Source organism: Delphinapterus leucas, chromosome 3 (assembly GCF_059928025.1).
Source record: "Delphinapterus leucas isolate spDelLeu-1000000601 "Yukka" chromosome 3, BTC_Dleu_Yukka2, whole genome shotgun sequence".
In the NCBI taxonomy this organism is placed as follows: Eukaryota; Metazoa; Chordata; class Mammalia; order Artiodactyla; family Monodontidae; genus Delphinapterus; species Delphinapterus leucas.
The window spans coordinates 31,908,384-31,924,849 of NC_143131.1; the positions used below are offsets into that span (position 1 = coordinate 31,908,384).

Here is a 16,466-nt window from a genome sequence, read left to right on the forward strand (position 1 = left end):
GTACATTGTTTTTTTTAGACATAATGCTATTGTACATTTAATGGACTACAGTATAGTGTAAACATAACTTTTATATGCACTGGGAAACCACAGGAAATTCATGTAACTCCCTTTATTGCGATATTTGTTTTACTGCGGTGGTCTGGAACCGTATCTGCAATATCTCCGAGGTATGCCTGTAATAGGAAATAGGATAAGGGCATTGAGTATAGGATGACGTAAATAAATGTAAGATTGAATAAAGGAAGTCTTCCGAGGCTATTTATACTACATTTTTATAACTTATATCTCTAATAAGAAACTTTGAGTATTCACCTTTCAGTCACATATTTTGTGGTTTTTACTATATATGCTTATTTTTTAGTCTGAAACATTGTTTCATTTCTCCATATCCTACTTTGTAAAAACAAACTAGCATTTAAAAACTGATTCATTGCATGTTGTGATTTTTTTTTTTCTAAGCATTTTCCATTTGGCTTTAAAATTTTAAAAGGTGATTTTTGGTTGTTAAATATAAATGTGAGTCACACATTTGGAAAAAATTTAATAATGTGCAAATCACTTCGTTCATAGTTCTTTGGATCTCTGAGAGAATCAGAAAGGACTACTAGTATTTCATTTGCCCCTTTTATTTATAAAGCCACTGCCTCCAAACTAGTAATTCCAGCTTGTCACAGTGATGACTGTTAATTCAGGAGAAAATACTTTTTAATTCCCATCTCATGGAGTCTTGCCCCCTTTCTCTCAAAAAAAAAAAAAAAATTCAGCAACAGTAGTTATAGTAATTAAATTATTAAGCCATGGAATATATGATTTAGTACTGAATTTGAGTTGGAAGAGAAAATTCATAAATTGAAATTTAGACTACATAGAAAATACGCTATTAGTGTTAGACTTTGAGGTGCTCTCATCTCATTCAGCCACTGTGGTAGAGCTACAATCCTTTCTGTAGTTCCTGGCAAATGAACATGTAACTTCTGTTTGAATGTTTCTGGTGAAAGGCACTTTTCATAGCAGCAGCAGGAAATGAAATTTGGGGAAATAATGTGATACTTGAAACTCCCAGAAAGATTGGCTATACATACCATAGAAAGGTCAGAGTTAATCATAGATTTTTATCTTTGATTTTAGAGTGTCTAAATAGCTGAATTTTTCCGCATCTCCTATATAACAAAATGCCACTTATGCAACAGTTGAAGGAACAATGTCTAACTTGAAAAGAAATGTGAGACTCTGAAAGCTCTTTTCACACTTTCATTCATTAAACATATATTCACTTAATCCTATTTTATGGCAAGAATTACTGTGGAAGAAAGAACAGGAGCATTCTGTTGTTTGTTAACAGACTTTCAGATGGTAATTTCAGTACTTCAAACTTTGGGCCCCTAAGAAAAGTACTTTTTAAAACTTAGGTCCGGGGCTTCCCTGGTGACGCAGTGGTTGAGAGTCCGCCTGCCAATGCAGGGGACACGGGTTCCTGCCCCAGTCTGGGAAGATCCCACATGCCGCGGAGCGGCTGGGCCCGTGAGCCATGGCCGCTGAGCCTGCGCATCCGGAGCCTGTGCTCCGCAACGGGAGAGGCCACAACAGTGAGAGGCCCGCGTACCGCAAAAAAAAAAAACAACGAAAAAAAAACTTACGTCCGAATCACAATGAAATAGAGTTGTAAAATTAAGCTCCTAAGGTGGGAGATGTATATAATAAAGTATTCCATGTAATAGAAAAACCATCCAAAAGCCTGTTGTAGACAGAAGTGTGTAGTATTTGGAAAGAGGTTAGATAGAGCAACTTCTGAAAGTTCTTTTCAATTCTAAGGCTAAATGATAGGACAATAAGTAAGCAAGTAAATTTAAAAACAAAAAATTATGTCTCTGTCCCTGGATTAGTTATATGCTAAAAGGATGTTTTGGTAAAATTGGTTGTACTTGAAATTTATAGTTTCTATATTTTGCTCTACAAACTTAACATGTTGGTCAAAAAGAAAAGAACAGAAAGAACTTTTGAATGTTTGTGAAAGAATGATTGATTTAAATCACTTAAAGAATGCTTTACCATTGGAAGAAAATGACATGTTTTTACCATTTTTGTATGTTGTGTAGGAATGATGATGTCTCAGTATAAACTTTCTCAGAATTCCATGCACAGTAGTCCTGCATCTTCCAATTATCAACAAACCACTATCTCACATAGCCCCTCCAGGTAATGTATATATCATTTTATTAAGTACTGTTTTCTGTAGTAAATATGCTTGGGAATATATAGTGTATACATATATTTAGGTAATGGTGAATTACGTGTAGTTAAAAAGTTTAGATGCTTAGCCTTAAATAGTAACCCACATGAATATTTGCCTTAAAATGTTATATGTGGAAATGCTCTAATATACTAATTTAAATAAATAGTAACTTAATTTCATACAAACAAAAGAATGTGTTAAAATAACCAGCGTGTTTGAGATAAATAAGAAAATTCATTGAGTAGAATTTAGGGAGCATGTAAAATAAATGAATTACTCCAGTTTTTACAAACTGCTTAATATAACTCTTAGATTATGAATTGTGAATGATTTTTGTATGTTATTGATTTTTCAGAATTTTTCTGTGTACATATATTTTATACAAATTAGAGTTTGGAGAATTTTATGACAGTGAAATATCAAGGAATATCATATTTATTTCATTTCCTGATATTGTTTATTTGGGTTTTGGGTTTTAGCCGGTTTGTGCCACCACAGACAAGCTCTGGGAACAGATTTATGCCACAACAAAACAGCCCAGTGCCTAGTCCATATGCCCCACAAAGCCCTGCAGGATACATGCCATATTCCCATCCTTCAAGTTATACAACACATCCACAAATGCAGCAAGGTAAGAAAGTTGCTTGTTTATTTAAAGGGAATGCCTCTAGTTCCCAGCAAATTCATTTTTTTCTTTTTATAAATTTTAAAACACAGATACTAAACTGTATACTTTTTTGTCAATGAACATTTCTTTTAAGCTGTGGCTTATATTATTAAAAATATGTTACATTTATTACTTGGGAAGTCATCTGGGAGATAAAAAGATCAGTGTAATTTGACTCTTTGGATTACCTTATTATATTATACAACTGAGTATATCTGGTTATGAAATTAGGAACTGCTTTATTTAATTGGGCTTCTTACAGTAGCACTAAGTCAAAGAAGAATTACGTTTTAATTAGTAAAGTATATGTTGTGTGAAAATTTTAATATCAAGTAGATACAGTACTGGTAGAGGAAAATTAATAATCTTGGATTCAAAATTTTCTGGGATTAGATTATTAGTTCTCATTTGAAGTCAATTGTTGATAATATGATGTCTTTTTAAGATCATACTGCGTTGGGCTCTGTGTCATGGCTATTAAATAATGTATTTACTAGTATATTGTACTTTTTTAAAGAAATTTTGAAAAGTACAAAAGATAGTATAACAGATATCTGTGTTTTTATCCCTCATAATTAACAGCAGATTTTTAACATTCGCAGTCAGTCGTTAGTACCTGTTTGTATTCTTGGTTTTTCATTATGCATGAATCAAAACATGCTTCATTTATAAACTTTTATCTTACAAACTTTTAACTTAGTGTCATCTATTAAAACAGCCAATTTCTGGTTTTCCAAAGCTAGATAATGAAATGGTAGGTTGAGCCTATTTTATATAGTAAGTCAAGGAAAAACTTGGAGACCAATCACACCTTTGGAATAGAAACCTCCAAAGTTATAGAATTTAGTGTGAGTACTGAACAGAAGTATGCGCGTATATGGGCTCTTGATACTTGTGAAATATTACTCTGGTATGCCAAAGTTATGTGAAACATTTTAAATGTAATTAATAAGAGGGAAAATATTGAAAGGACACATTTGCTTCATATGGAAATATCCACATAAATATGTGTAGAAAACATAAATTTTTACTCTAAACACTGTTGTTGTTTTATAACAAGATAAACCCAGCTTTTTCAAAAGAATACATTGAAATCACAAAATCAAAAGAAAAATGTAGTTTGAGGGCCTATTCAGTAATGAGTCATTTCTTAGAAATTCTTGGATACTTGAGAGACCAAAAATAATACAAGGGATTAGCCCCACACAGATACCAAAATTATTATAAATAAGAAAATTTAATGTGGTAAGGAACAAATAGATTGGTAAATGGGACAGAAATGGGTCCAGAAATAAGGCAGATGTCTGTGGGAATATAGAGTTTGTGAAAGGTAATATTTAAAAAACACTTTATAAAAAATACAAAAAACAAAAAAAACACTTTATATTATAAAAATTTTAACAATGCAGAAAAGTTGAAAGAATAGCACAGTGAAACATTTCACCAACAGGCATTCTGCCTCTCTGTCCTTAAATACATCTGCTAGGAAGTCAGTTCTCCTTTATAAACACCAAGTGTAATAATTTACCCCTAAAAAAATTAAGAACATTTCTGTAGTATCATCTGATGCCATCTACATTGTTTTCACCAGTTGACCTCAAATATGTCTTTTATAACCTTTTTTTCCCCACATATGATCTAATCTAGTTTCTCACACATTGCATTTGGTTTTTACATCTCTTTTGACTCTTTTAATCTAAACAGTCCCATACCCTTTCCCCATGACAGTAATTTTTGGTTTTTTGAGGAGTCTGTGCTACTTTTGTTGTAGAATATCCCATATTCTAGACTTCACTGTTTCCTCATTGTGTTGTTTAATTTGCTTATATACTTCTTATATTTTCTACCAACTGGAAGTTATCTTTAAAGGCTCTGTTAGTTTCTAGTTGTATATTTTTGGCAAGGGTACTAAATAAGTAATGTTGTACACTTGATATTGCATCACATCAGAGGGCATATAATGGCAAGTGGCTTCATTATTAGTGACATTTAGGTAATGACTACTCCATGTCTTCTTTTATAAGGAACATAATATTTCTTTGCAATCAGTGAGCAATCTGTCAGGTGATATTTTGAGATCATGTAACTGTCCTATTTCCTATTAATCTTTATCCTAAAGGGTTTACCATCCAATAATGATTCTCTTTTCATCAGTTTTTACACTGGTCATTGGAAAATGGTGATTTTCCAATTTTGTCATTCTAAAGATGGTATTTTGAATCAGTGTGTAATAATGGATTGTTTAATAAATCATGTTGGATTGGTTGGCTAGGCATTTTGAAATTTTATTTGGATTCCTAGATCATCTAGAGCAAAAGTGTTCTAGATGGATGAACTATTTACGTTTGTATTTTAAGTCATAAAATTATAAGAAGAAGGGGCTTCCCTGGCGGCGCAGTGGTTAAGAATCTGCCTGCCAATGCAGGGGACACGGGTTCGAGCCCTGGTCCGGGAAGATCCCACATGCCGCGGAGCAACTGAGCCTGAGTGCCACAACTACTGAGCCTGCACTCCACAGCCCGCGAGCCACAACTACTGAGCCCATGTGCCACAGCTACTGAGCCTGCACTCTAGAGCCCACGCTCTGCAACAAGAGAAGCCACTGCAATGAGAAGCCCGCACACCACAACGAAGAGTAGCCCCCGCTCTCCACAGCTAGAGAAAGCCCTCACACAGCAAGGAAGACCCAGTGCAGCCAAAAATAAATTAATTAATTTAAAAAGAAATTATAAGAAGAAAACGTGGGGTGAATTTTGGGTACCTTAGGGTTGAGAAGGCCTTGTTTCTAAGCAGGACTGGATTCTAGAAATGGAAAAAAACCCCAGATTAATTCTAAATTTCTGTGTAATAGGAGAGAACAAATAAGGACAAGTAAATTTAGGGAACAAACTTTTTCAATATTTATTACAAAGTATTAATTTTAAATACAGCAAGATCTTATGCAGGTTGATAAGAATAAGACAAAAATAGACTAAAGAATTAAACAATTTACTGAAAAAGAAAAGCAAAGTGGATATGGAAAGATTTAATACATATACGAAAGTATGGTCAGCCTGGCTCACAATTAAAGAGATGCAAATCAAAATTAAATTGAAATAAAATTTTATAGCTATCAGATTAGTAACATTTTATAGTGTGCAGGGAAATTTGAACTTCATACAGTCTTCATAGGGACATAAATTGATACAACCATTTTAGAGAGCAGTTTGACAATATCTGTTCCAGTTTAAAATACATACCTCCTTCAGTTGTTAAAAATCTATCTCCCTGGGCTATTCCCTGGTGGCACAGTGGTTGAGAGTCCGCCTGCCAATGCAGGGGACGCGGATTCGTGCCCTGGTCCGGGAAGATCCCACATGCCGCCGAACGGCTGGGCCCGTGAGCCATGGCCGCTGAGCCTGTGCGTCCGGAGCCTCTGCTCCGCAATGGGAGAGGCGACAACAGTGAGAGGCCCGTGTACCGCAAAAAAAATCTATCTCCCTTACAAGTAGGAGTGGGGCTAAAAATGCTCAGGCAGTTTTATCTCAAGTTCTAGCAAGCATTCATGGAAAAGATATTCTATTCTTACATGGATTAAAGACTAAGTGTGAAAAAACAAAACTATGAAACTTTTGAAAGAAAATATCAGTAATTTTTATGCTTTTGTGTTAAGTAGGGAATCTGAATGTCCAATACACATGAAAGATGCTTGGCTTCACTGTTAATTAAGGAAGGAAATGCTAATTAAAGTGGCTATCAGAGACATTTCCCATCTTCAAATTGATGAAAATCATTGGCAAGGATATAGAGCAGTATGAACACTTATCTACTACCAGTAGAGTGGACATAAATAATTTGGAAAGCTATTCGTTAATATTTAGTAAGGTTTAAAAACAGGAATATCCAGCAATTTCACTCCTAAGAAACATTTGTAAAAAAGTCATATACAAGAATACACATTACAGCATTGTTTATGATGACAAAAATACTCAAGCAATCTAAACTACTAACAAGGGACTTCCCTGGTGGCACAGTGGTTAGGACTACACGCTTCCAATGCCGGGGGCCCAGGTTCAATCCCTGGTCCAGGAACTAGATCCCACATGCATGCCACAACTAAGAGTTTGCGTGCTACAACTAAGAGTTTGCATGCCACAACTAAGGAGCCAGCAAGCCTCAACTAAGAATCCCGCCTGCCGCAGCTAAGACCTGGCACAAACAAACAAATAAATATTTTTTAAAAATAAAAAAATAAACTAGTAACACAAGGATGGATAAAGTATGTACATTATGCAGCAGAATATACGTATTTATTCAAAGTAAATGAATTTAAAACTACATATATAAAAATGGATACATTTCAACACAATATTGAATTTAAAAAGCAAGTTATAGAAGGATATATACAATACATATACCATTTATACAAAGTTATAATGTGCAAAACAGTGCTATGTGTTATTTAAGAATATATTCATTTATAGCAAAGCTAAAAAGGTATTCATAGGTAGAGTGAACTCTAAATTCAGTATAGTGATTACTTTTAGGGAATAAGGGGAAGGAAATAGAGGAGAGGAATATGCAGATATATGGAGAGCTTCAGCCATATCTAATGTCTTATTTCTTTTCAAAAATCAATCTGAATGACTTGTGGCAAAGTGTTAAGATATGATCAAGCTCTGGATAGTCAGCCAGCTCATTATATTAGTCTTTGTAATTTATGTATGCTAAAATATTACTTGTGAACAATTATTATTGTCCTGTAAGAATTTTAACAGTTTATTTTTATAAAGCTTTTTTAAAATTCTTATTAATTTCAGCATCGGTATCAAGTCCCATTGTTGCAGGTGGTTTGAGAAACCTACATGATAATAAAGTTTCTGGTTCGTTGTCTGGCAATTCTGCTAATCATCATGCTGATAATCCTAGACATGGCTCAAGTGACGACTACCTACACATGGTGCACAGGCTAAGTAGTGACGTATGTAATATATTAGTTGTCATTAAGGTAATAAAATAGTTCTAATATTTGTCTTATAACCTAGTATTTCAGTTCTGTAATTTGAAGGATATCTACCTTTTATTGAGGATTATACTGGGTCTGAGAATCTAGCTGTACCTGTAGAGCAGGGTTGATAAACTGGCCAATAGTCTGACCCATAAACTAAGACTGATTTTCACAGTTATAATAAAGAGTTTAAAAGAACAACAACAAAGAATGTTATGTGACAAACTGTATATGATCCATAAAGCCTGAAATATATACTATCTGTCGCATTACAGAAAAAGTTTGCCAACCTCTGGTCTAGAGGTTTAGGTCCGTAATGAAATATACTTCATTTTTAAATGTTTGCTCACACAGATGTCCTCTTAAATAATGAGCCTTTATTTATTAGTGCTTAGCTCTTTTTCCCTCTAAGACTTGTACAGAAATTTTTTCCCTGAAATTTAATGTTGCTTTAATGTTACTGTAATATTCCACATACTGGAAATCTGTCTTGTCATTGGTTTGGTGGTATTATCGCATAAGTTACATGTATTTAAGTTTAACAAAGATGACATTGGACTCTGCCCTCAAGACATTTACATTTACAGCCTGGTGGGATGTTCAGAGCTCCTTTGGTAGAAAATAGCAAACAAAAATGGAGCATACTAGTAATACCAGTTTTCTTATTCATTGCTATGCTTAGGCTGTTGATTCTTTTGGATACAATTTCAATTCTTCTAAGATATACCACGAAGAAAACAGGAAAGTGCAGAAGAATAATGCTTTTGAATACCAACACTTTACCTGTCAGTAATTTATGTCTTTTATTGGTTCTCTTTAAGATTTCTATAAAGCCTCTTCTATCATTCAAGATATAAATGTTATACTCTATTCCTAGGATGGAGATTCTTCAACAATGAGGAATGCTGCATCTTTTCCCTTGAGGTCTCCACAGCCAGTATGTTCCCCTGCTGGAAGTGATGGAACTCCAAAAGGTATCATTGTAACTAAAATTTCCTTAAATTTTTCACATTTCAAGTTGAGTAAAGAATTCAGACTTCTTAATGCAGTTACCAAAAATTATTCTCTATTGTTTTTCACTTATTGTAGGAAAAAATGAACCTGTACTTACTGATACTGTTTTCAGATATATACAGTATCATTCTTACTAATAATCCAGTGGTCTTTTCAAACCACTTTTTTTTTCATCTTTCTTAAATATTTGAAATTATTGATCAGCTTTCCCCAATCTTCACCCACCCCCCCAAACTTATTTTGTATTGAATCCACCTATTTTCCTCATCCTTTTTTCATTGATTTTTTTTTCTTCATTAGCTCTTTTCTCTGCTCTATCATTTCTCAAGATTTCTATCATTAGATTTTTAATCTTCCATTGTACTTTTTTCCTTGGCTATTTTACTCAGTTTTGGTAATAGCGTTTGTTACTTTTATGAACAGGGCCCCCAAATCAATGTCTTTTGCTTCCAGTCCTGTCTCCCAAGTTGTAATTTTTCATTTCCGGACAAAACCTCCTCATATCTAGCTGGTATTTCAAATTCATGTTCAAAATTGTACTCACTGTTCTTTCTGCCATTCCTGTTTCTCTTAATGCTATTCCAAATCCTGAATTATCTTTAAAGTCTTCTCTTACTTCTTCGGTAGTCATTTATCAAAATCTGGCCTGTTCTATGTTAATTACTTCACTAGATCTCTTACACCTACTTTCATTTCTGCTTATTAAAATCGTATTAATTCTTCAAATTCTAAGTTAAATGGGTGATCTTCTATTGACTCTTCCCTGGTTTCCCCAAGCCGTTAGTTTCTGTTTTTTCTAATAACTTATCCTGTACTATCTTATGGACGTGAATTTTATTTATCTTCAAATTCCCAAAGAACCTTGTGTGGTCTTCTGTGTATAATAGAGTCACAAAATTCTGAGTCCATGTTTGAACTATTTTTTAAAATACTTAAAACTAAGGTCTAATAATTGGAGTCATCCAAGTTTGTTGGAAGAGAATATTGTATCCACTTTAAAGAAGTAGCTTTTAATTAATTGCAGTATAGCTGATAATAAATTTTATCTATCTGTGACAAATTCTAATTATAGCCGTCTAAAACATGGACTGGTCTGCCTCATTGTAAAGATTTTTTTTTCAGAGATTATGTTCCAACTCTTTGATCAGGGATATTCTTCATGAGGTGAAAGTTGAACTTTTATGAGCCATTCTAATTCAATAATTAGAATTATGAGCCATTCTAATTCTATAATTCTGTGAATTTCCAGACATAGAAGTAACCCAGCTTCTGAAAGAGAGAACAACTTCCAGAGTAACTCTATTTGTACTTTAGGTGTCAAAGTTAGGTACATATCTCACAAGTATTTTCAGAGTAAGAAATAATCAGAGTGCCAGGGAGGAATAACAGTGGGATAGCTGGTTGCTCTAGATAACCAGACCATTTTTCCTCTAACTGTTGAGGATGGATAGATGAGTGAATGGATGAATGGATTGTTAGGTGGATAGATAACTTTAGATAGAAAGAGAAGAAAACTTTAGGACAGTTAACCTCACGAACACATTAGTCATCAGAAGCCTCTATTTCTGTTCGTGAGGGTTTTTTCCAACTAGTTTTGAAGGTTGAATGCATCTTCAATTAGCCTAGTTTAATTTTTAGATAAATTGTTGGAATTTAAAGTTTGTTCTAAAATATATATAATATGACACGTAAACTTTAAATAAAAAGGCAATATGACGTGTTATAACGTGTAAGATGTTATGGAAAACCCGAACGAACATTTTTTGGCCAACCATATATAAAGCACTTTTAGCTTGACTGATTTTTATAATTTCCTATGGGTTTTTAAAATTTTTATAATTAATTCAAAGAAATGTATATATTATTCAGATACAATTATACTTTTATTTCTGAAGCATATTGATGCAGTTCTTCCTCATTGACAACTTGTTAACTAGGAAAAATTTTCCCATTCGATTAGCTTGCTTTTAACACTTCCTTATATCGTATAGTGTTTAATTTAATGGGATCTGGGCTGAAGATATTTTATTTGCTGGACCTGCATATTTTTCTAATAAAAGGAGGATTAGCAAGCTGAAGAGAGTATGTGAATGATGTTAAGTGGAGGGAGAAAGAGAAGACCACATAAAGGTATAAATTAATACTTTACCACCAATTTTTTAAGTAAGTGAAGACTGATCATTGTAATTTTTCCCACTTCCTTTTTCTTATACCATTAAGTATTCCTGTGAGTGTACACCCTAGGATTAATTTTTTTATTTTTTTGTAATTTGACAGACTTATTTTTACTTTATACACGTCAGTTTTCTTAGATAATAAGTGAGAGAATAGAGATTATCATACCCAAAATATTTGTGTTGCATCTTTAGAAATAGTGAAGTCTTTGCCATTTTCAAGCTAAGTATTTATATTTTTTACGTGAAAAAATAGAAATAATACTGGTCTGGAAGATGGAATACTCATATTTTAATTCAAACCTGGATCATCTACCAGCAAGCAAAAAGACCATGGGGGACACATCTTTAGGCTTTCTTTTCATATTCTGTAAATAAGTAGCTTGGATGAGATAATTTAACATTTTTTCTAGTGGTACTGTATTGTCACTTATTTAATATGTCTATCACATTGTCTGAAAATGTAAAACTAGCACAACTGTTCGTTCCTGTTGAATTGTTTTTGTAGGATCAAGACCACCTTTAATCCTACAGTCTCAGTCTCTACCTTGCTCATCACCTCGAGATGTTCCACCAGACATCTTGTTAGATTCTCCAGAAAGAAAACAAAAGAAGCAGAAGAAGATGAAATTAGGCAAGGATGAAAAAGACCAGAGTGAGAAAGCTGCAATGTATGATATCATTAGCTCTCCATCCAAGGACTCTACTAAACTTACATTAAGACTTTCTCGAGTAAGGTCTTCAGACATGGACCAGCAAGAGGATATGCTTTCTGGTATGGAAAATAGCAATGTTTCAGAAAATGATATTCCTTTTAATGTGCAGTACCCAGGACAGACTTCAAAAACACCCATTACTCCACAGGATGTAAACCGCCCACTAAATGCTGCTCAGTGTTTGTCGCAGCAAGAACAAACAGCATTCCTTCCAGCAAATCAAGTGCCTGTTTTACAGCAGAACACTTCAGTTGCTACAAAACAGCCCCAGACTTCTGTGGTACAGAATCAGCAACAGGTATCACAACAGGGACCTATATATGATGAAGTGGAATTGGATGCATTGGCTGAAATTGAGCGAATAGAGAGAGAATCGGCTATTGAAAGGGAGCGCTTTTCAAAAGAAGTTCAAGATAAAGGTAAAATAGTCTCATTACTACCACTTCATGCTCTTGGCAAATATTTAACTATAATGTCAAAAAAGTTTTTTAAAGTAACTCTTCTTTTTCTCATTACATTTTATAATTTTTAATGTTTCTCCTCAATTATGGTTTTATTACTAAAATGCTCGTCCCTCAGAAGTTAAAGCTTAATTTCATTTTTTATCTAAAACCACTATCTGAGATATGGTAATTCTATATAACACATCTGTCACCTATTATATACCAAGTGATTTTATCTGTGTTTGTCTACTAAAATGAACATAAGCATTTCTATATTACATGTGTTTTCCACAAGTTATGTTAATAGAATTTTGCATCTTCACCTTTTTTCTACCAAAACAAGGTTAACCACTATAGAATTATTTTGAATCATTACATTTAAGAAAAGTTTGTATGTTTATTATGCGATTAGATTTTTCACTTAGTTTCTAATTCTGTCACCTCTTAATAAATGTGAAGTTTTTTTTAAGTAAAAAAATTAGGAAAGAATTTTAATATGAAATAGCCAACTTTAAGAATCAGGGATCTTTTGTTGGTGACTATGGTTAAGTGTTCTCTTTTGTCTGACTAGTGTATTAGGATGGGTTTTCAAGACACCTGTTCTATGAGTTTATGGGGCTTTCTTTTTGTGCTTTATAAAAATTATAATCAAAGTAAGTTTTGTTAATTTCTTGATTATTTGGTGAACATTATGTATAAAATCTCTTAAATTTTTAGAGAGACTAATGAATCAGTGGTTGAAATTAGTAATTTATGAATTTGATGTCTCTACAGTAGACGCATATACATATTTGAACATTCAAACCAAAGAATACTTTAATATTTAATTTTATAGTTAACTATTCTAGATTGATTTATAGTTCTTAGAGTTTCTATTTGGTCATTATAAAGCAAAACTTCTTGATGTTGACTAGAGCTCATTTTTTCTATGATCTTGTTCATTATGTGACAGGATCATTTCTAGATAATTGTGTTCCTCTGCTGAGAAACATGCTGAAGATTCATATTATGTTTCCTGTCTATCACTTGTCTCTTTTTAATGTTACTGGAAAAACAGACTGTATTTGGCAATTGTTGTACTACAGTGTTTGCTAAGTGCGTAAATCACGGGTAGATGCAAATAAAGAGATTGCTAGAAATCTTCATTTTATTGGCTAGGGAACTGGTGTTGTTTTTTTGTTTTGTTTTTAACTAGCAAATTATGGACGTTAAAGATGAAATAAAGTGTTGCTTGCCCTTTTTCTCTTTGCTTAGTAGTGTGGGATTTAGGAAATAACTCTGTGTTCCAATATATATCTCTTCCTCTAACCTCTTATAAAAGTATATGCATGTCAAATGAAGAGAGCAATATTATTCAGCTGCTCTCAATAATATTAACCTTTCCAAAATTCCTGAGTCCTGTGACAGTTTTGCAGAAAACATATACAATTGTAATTTCTTGACCAAGAAATATTAGTTGCCTTGAGAACTGAACTTTTGCATGACGTTTTAATCTGTGTTTTGGAAAATTATATTCTTTAAAAGGAGTATAATCTTTTTTTAATGACCTGATTGTTGGTAGGAATGAAAGCAGAGGAAATGGTGAACATTTTTTCTTACTTTTTTGAACTTTTACTGTATCATATTTGTTAAAACCAAAGATTTTACTTTTAAAAACTGAATGGAAATAAGGATAGTAAATAATGCTAATTGCATGTTAGCAAACTTATTTTAGACTACTAACTTTTCTTTGGGAGATTAAAACAAAATCGACAAACAGCATCATACTGTTCTTCCTGACACTTGTTATGTATATTTTAATTTTAATTATCAGTTTTCTCTGTAATCTCTGATGGTGTGACTATAACAAAGATAATTGAAAAGTTGAGTGAGCAAAGTTGACTTACAATTTTGAAACAATGTAATTTGACTTACAGAGGTATCTGGTTCTATGAAGATTTAAGGGAAAAGATGAACTATCTGATTTTCAGTTTGATTTAGATGGTTTTTCCAAATTGGTTATGCTGACTTGGCCGACCTCATATTAGTGCTGTCATCTCTAAATTGCCTTCTGACAGCTTTATTTGAAAACATTTGGAATTTTAGGTACCAGCTAACATTTGTATCTTGTCATTTTATATTCAACTTCTGCACTGTATGATGAGATAGTGTTTTATATATAAGCAGTTATCTTGAGATTTTGGAAAGATTAAAGGGTTGGTGTGTTGCTCTAAGTTTGTAGGTGAGGTCATAAATAAAAGTAAAGTTTCCTGAAGTGGTAGTCTTACAGTCGGCCCTTGAGAAATGAAATACTTCTTTGAAATGAATTTATCACTAGTTACCACTACATTTTAGAACTACTGTATATTGTAAAATTGATATTTACTGTATTCTAAAGTTTGGCACTGAGTACTTTTTTATAACTATTTTATTGCTGGTAGCAAGGAGCAAACAAGACTACTTGTGTGGTATACATGGTTTTACTGAGTGCTCTGCTCTAGTTTCTGAGCTTGTTTCCCATTATATTCATTTGTTACGAATGAATGAAGCGTTCCCCTCAATAGACCATAAATCAAAAACGTGTACCTTGTAAATAGATTAGAAAGTTTGGCAAACATGGTTGTTTGATAACTATGGAATTCAGGAAAAGAGATAGAATACTCTTAGAAATATTTTACACAGGCTGTGGTATAACCTAATACACCTCTGTTCCACACACAGAAGACACTTTTCTGGCTGCTAGATATTTATGTTCCTTTGGCCTGTTCTCTCTTCTTTGGAGAGATTTATATACACTGATAGGTTAATTCTGTGCAACCTAATGTTTTATAATATTCCTGAAGGACCTTCTTCTCAGTCTTTTGCCCAAACTTTTAACATCTGTAATTACATAAATTAATTTCAAAAGGCTCTTTTTCTTTGCTTCTGGGATGAGCTGTCATAGACATTAATATCTCCATGTGCTGAAAATTCCTGCTTTCTCTTGTTTAAGAGGGGGTTTCTTTGTTCATCTTTGCCTGTTTCATCTTTTCCCAAGGTCCACTTTCCATGTTAGCAAGTATAAGGAATGGTCTAGCTTCACTAATGTTTTTTATGATGTTAAAATATTCTTGCACTGTAACCCTGATTAGAAGTAAATTATTATCTATTGTCATTTGGAATAAGGGACTGGGATTTGGGACAGGAATAGGACAATTAGTCACTTAGCCTGTACTGTGGTTTAGGGATGGGACTTTTTCATTTTTTATAATTGGCTATTGTGTGTACAGTTGTTCTGCTTTTTGCTTTAAGTGTTTTCATTTATCACTTGTAGATTTAGGCAAGTGATATAGTTTGTTTCGTACAAGCACAATTGAGTTCACAATTTCTTTAAGGGCCAGATATTATTTTCAAAATACCAGTATCAAGATGACAAGTGCTGTTCGTCTTAAAATTATATCTTTTTGTATGCGTTTTCTTCAGGAACACCTGTATTTTGATAGCTAATTTTATGGCTCCCAGTGCTTTAGAGGGCTTACAGGTAATAGTGTCCCAAATATTAAAATTATTCTTCATAGAGATGGCTTTCCATCATTAGGTGAAGATTATTATATAATGAAGACTGATAACAAAAGTGAATAGACAAAAGTGGCCTGTGCAGATTCAGAGCCACTTTACAGGAATAAGTTCGTGGTGGAACTGAATCAGATGAAGTGAATCAGAACCTGCATGCTCTTAACGTATCCAAGAGTTCTTGCAGCAGTAATGGAATTTTTCCAGGTTTTACAGAAGAGGTGTAGTACGTTTCAATAATTGAAAAATTTAAACTTTGTATTTAGCAATATTTTATGCATAGTAGAGAAAATTATAAGGTCTTCCCCAATCTTCATACACCACTCATGTGCAAATGCTTTTCATGTTTTTATTATAAATAATCGTAGTATCTATAAAGATAACTAAATCAAACATGATAATTTCTTTGAAATTAAACACTTTGCTAAATTTCCATTTTAATAATGAAAGATAAATTAGAATGAGGTTAATGATCTATTAATTATTAAGTATTTTATAATCTTTTAAAATTTAGCCTTCAAGTTATTTTAATGTTCTTCTGAAAGACAGATTGTTCATATTAATAGGATGAGCCACATATCTCTTAAGAGAGATCTTCAGATGCCTGAGATCTATGTTATCAATAGTTCTTAAGTATGCTTAGGTTACCATTTTAATGACTTTCATGCAGCATATTTCATTGAAAAATATAAAAATCT

General features: G+C 33.1%; 1 protein-coding gene across 12 annotated transcripts in view; it reads left to right on the forward strand.

The window, feature by feature from the left end:
- NIPBL (NIPBL cohesin loading factor) overlaps positions 1-16,466 on the forward strand; it is a 215,050-nt gene that overhangs the window by 77,139 nt on the left and 121,445 nt on the right. For 10 of the 12 annotated variants that reach the window (XM_089908775.1, XM_089908777.1, XM_022599178.3 and 7 more), the window contains 5 exons: positions 2,100-2,199; positions 2,716-2,867; positions 7,703-7,863; positions 8,768-8,864; positions 11,587-12,213. In XM_089908775.1, the coding sequence (XP_089764901.1) occupies positions 2,100-2,199; positions 2,716-2,867; positions 7,703-7,863; positions 8,768-8,864; positions 11,587-12,213 (1,137 nt within the window). The other 2 variants (XM_089908774.1, XM_089908778.1) reach the window with 2 other exon arrangements.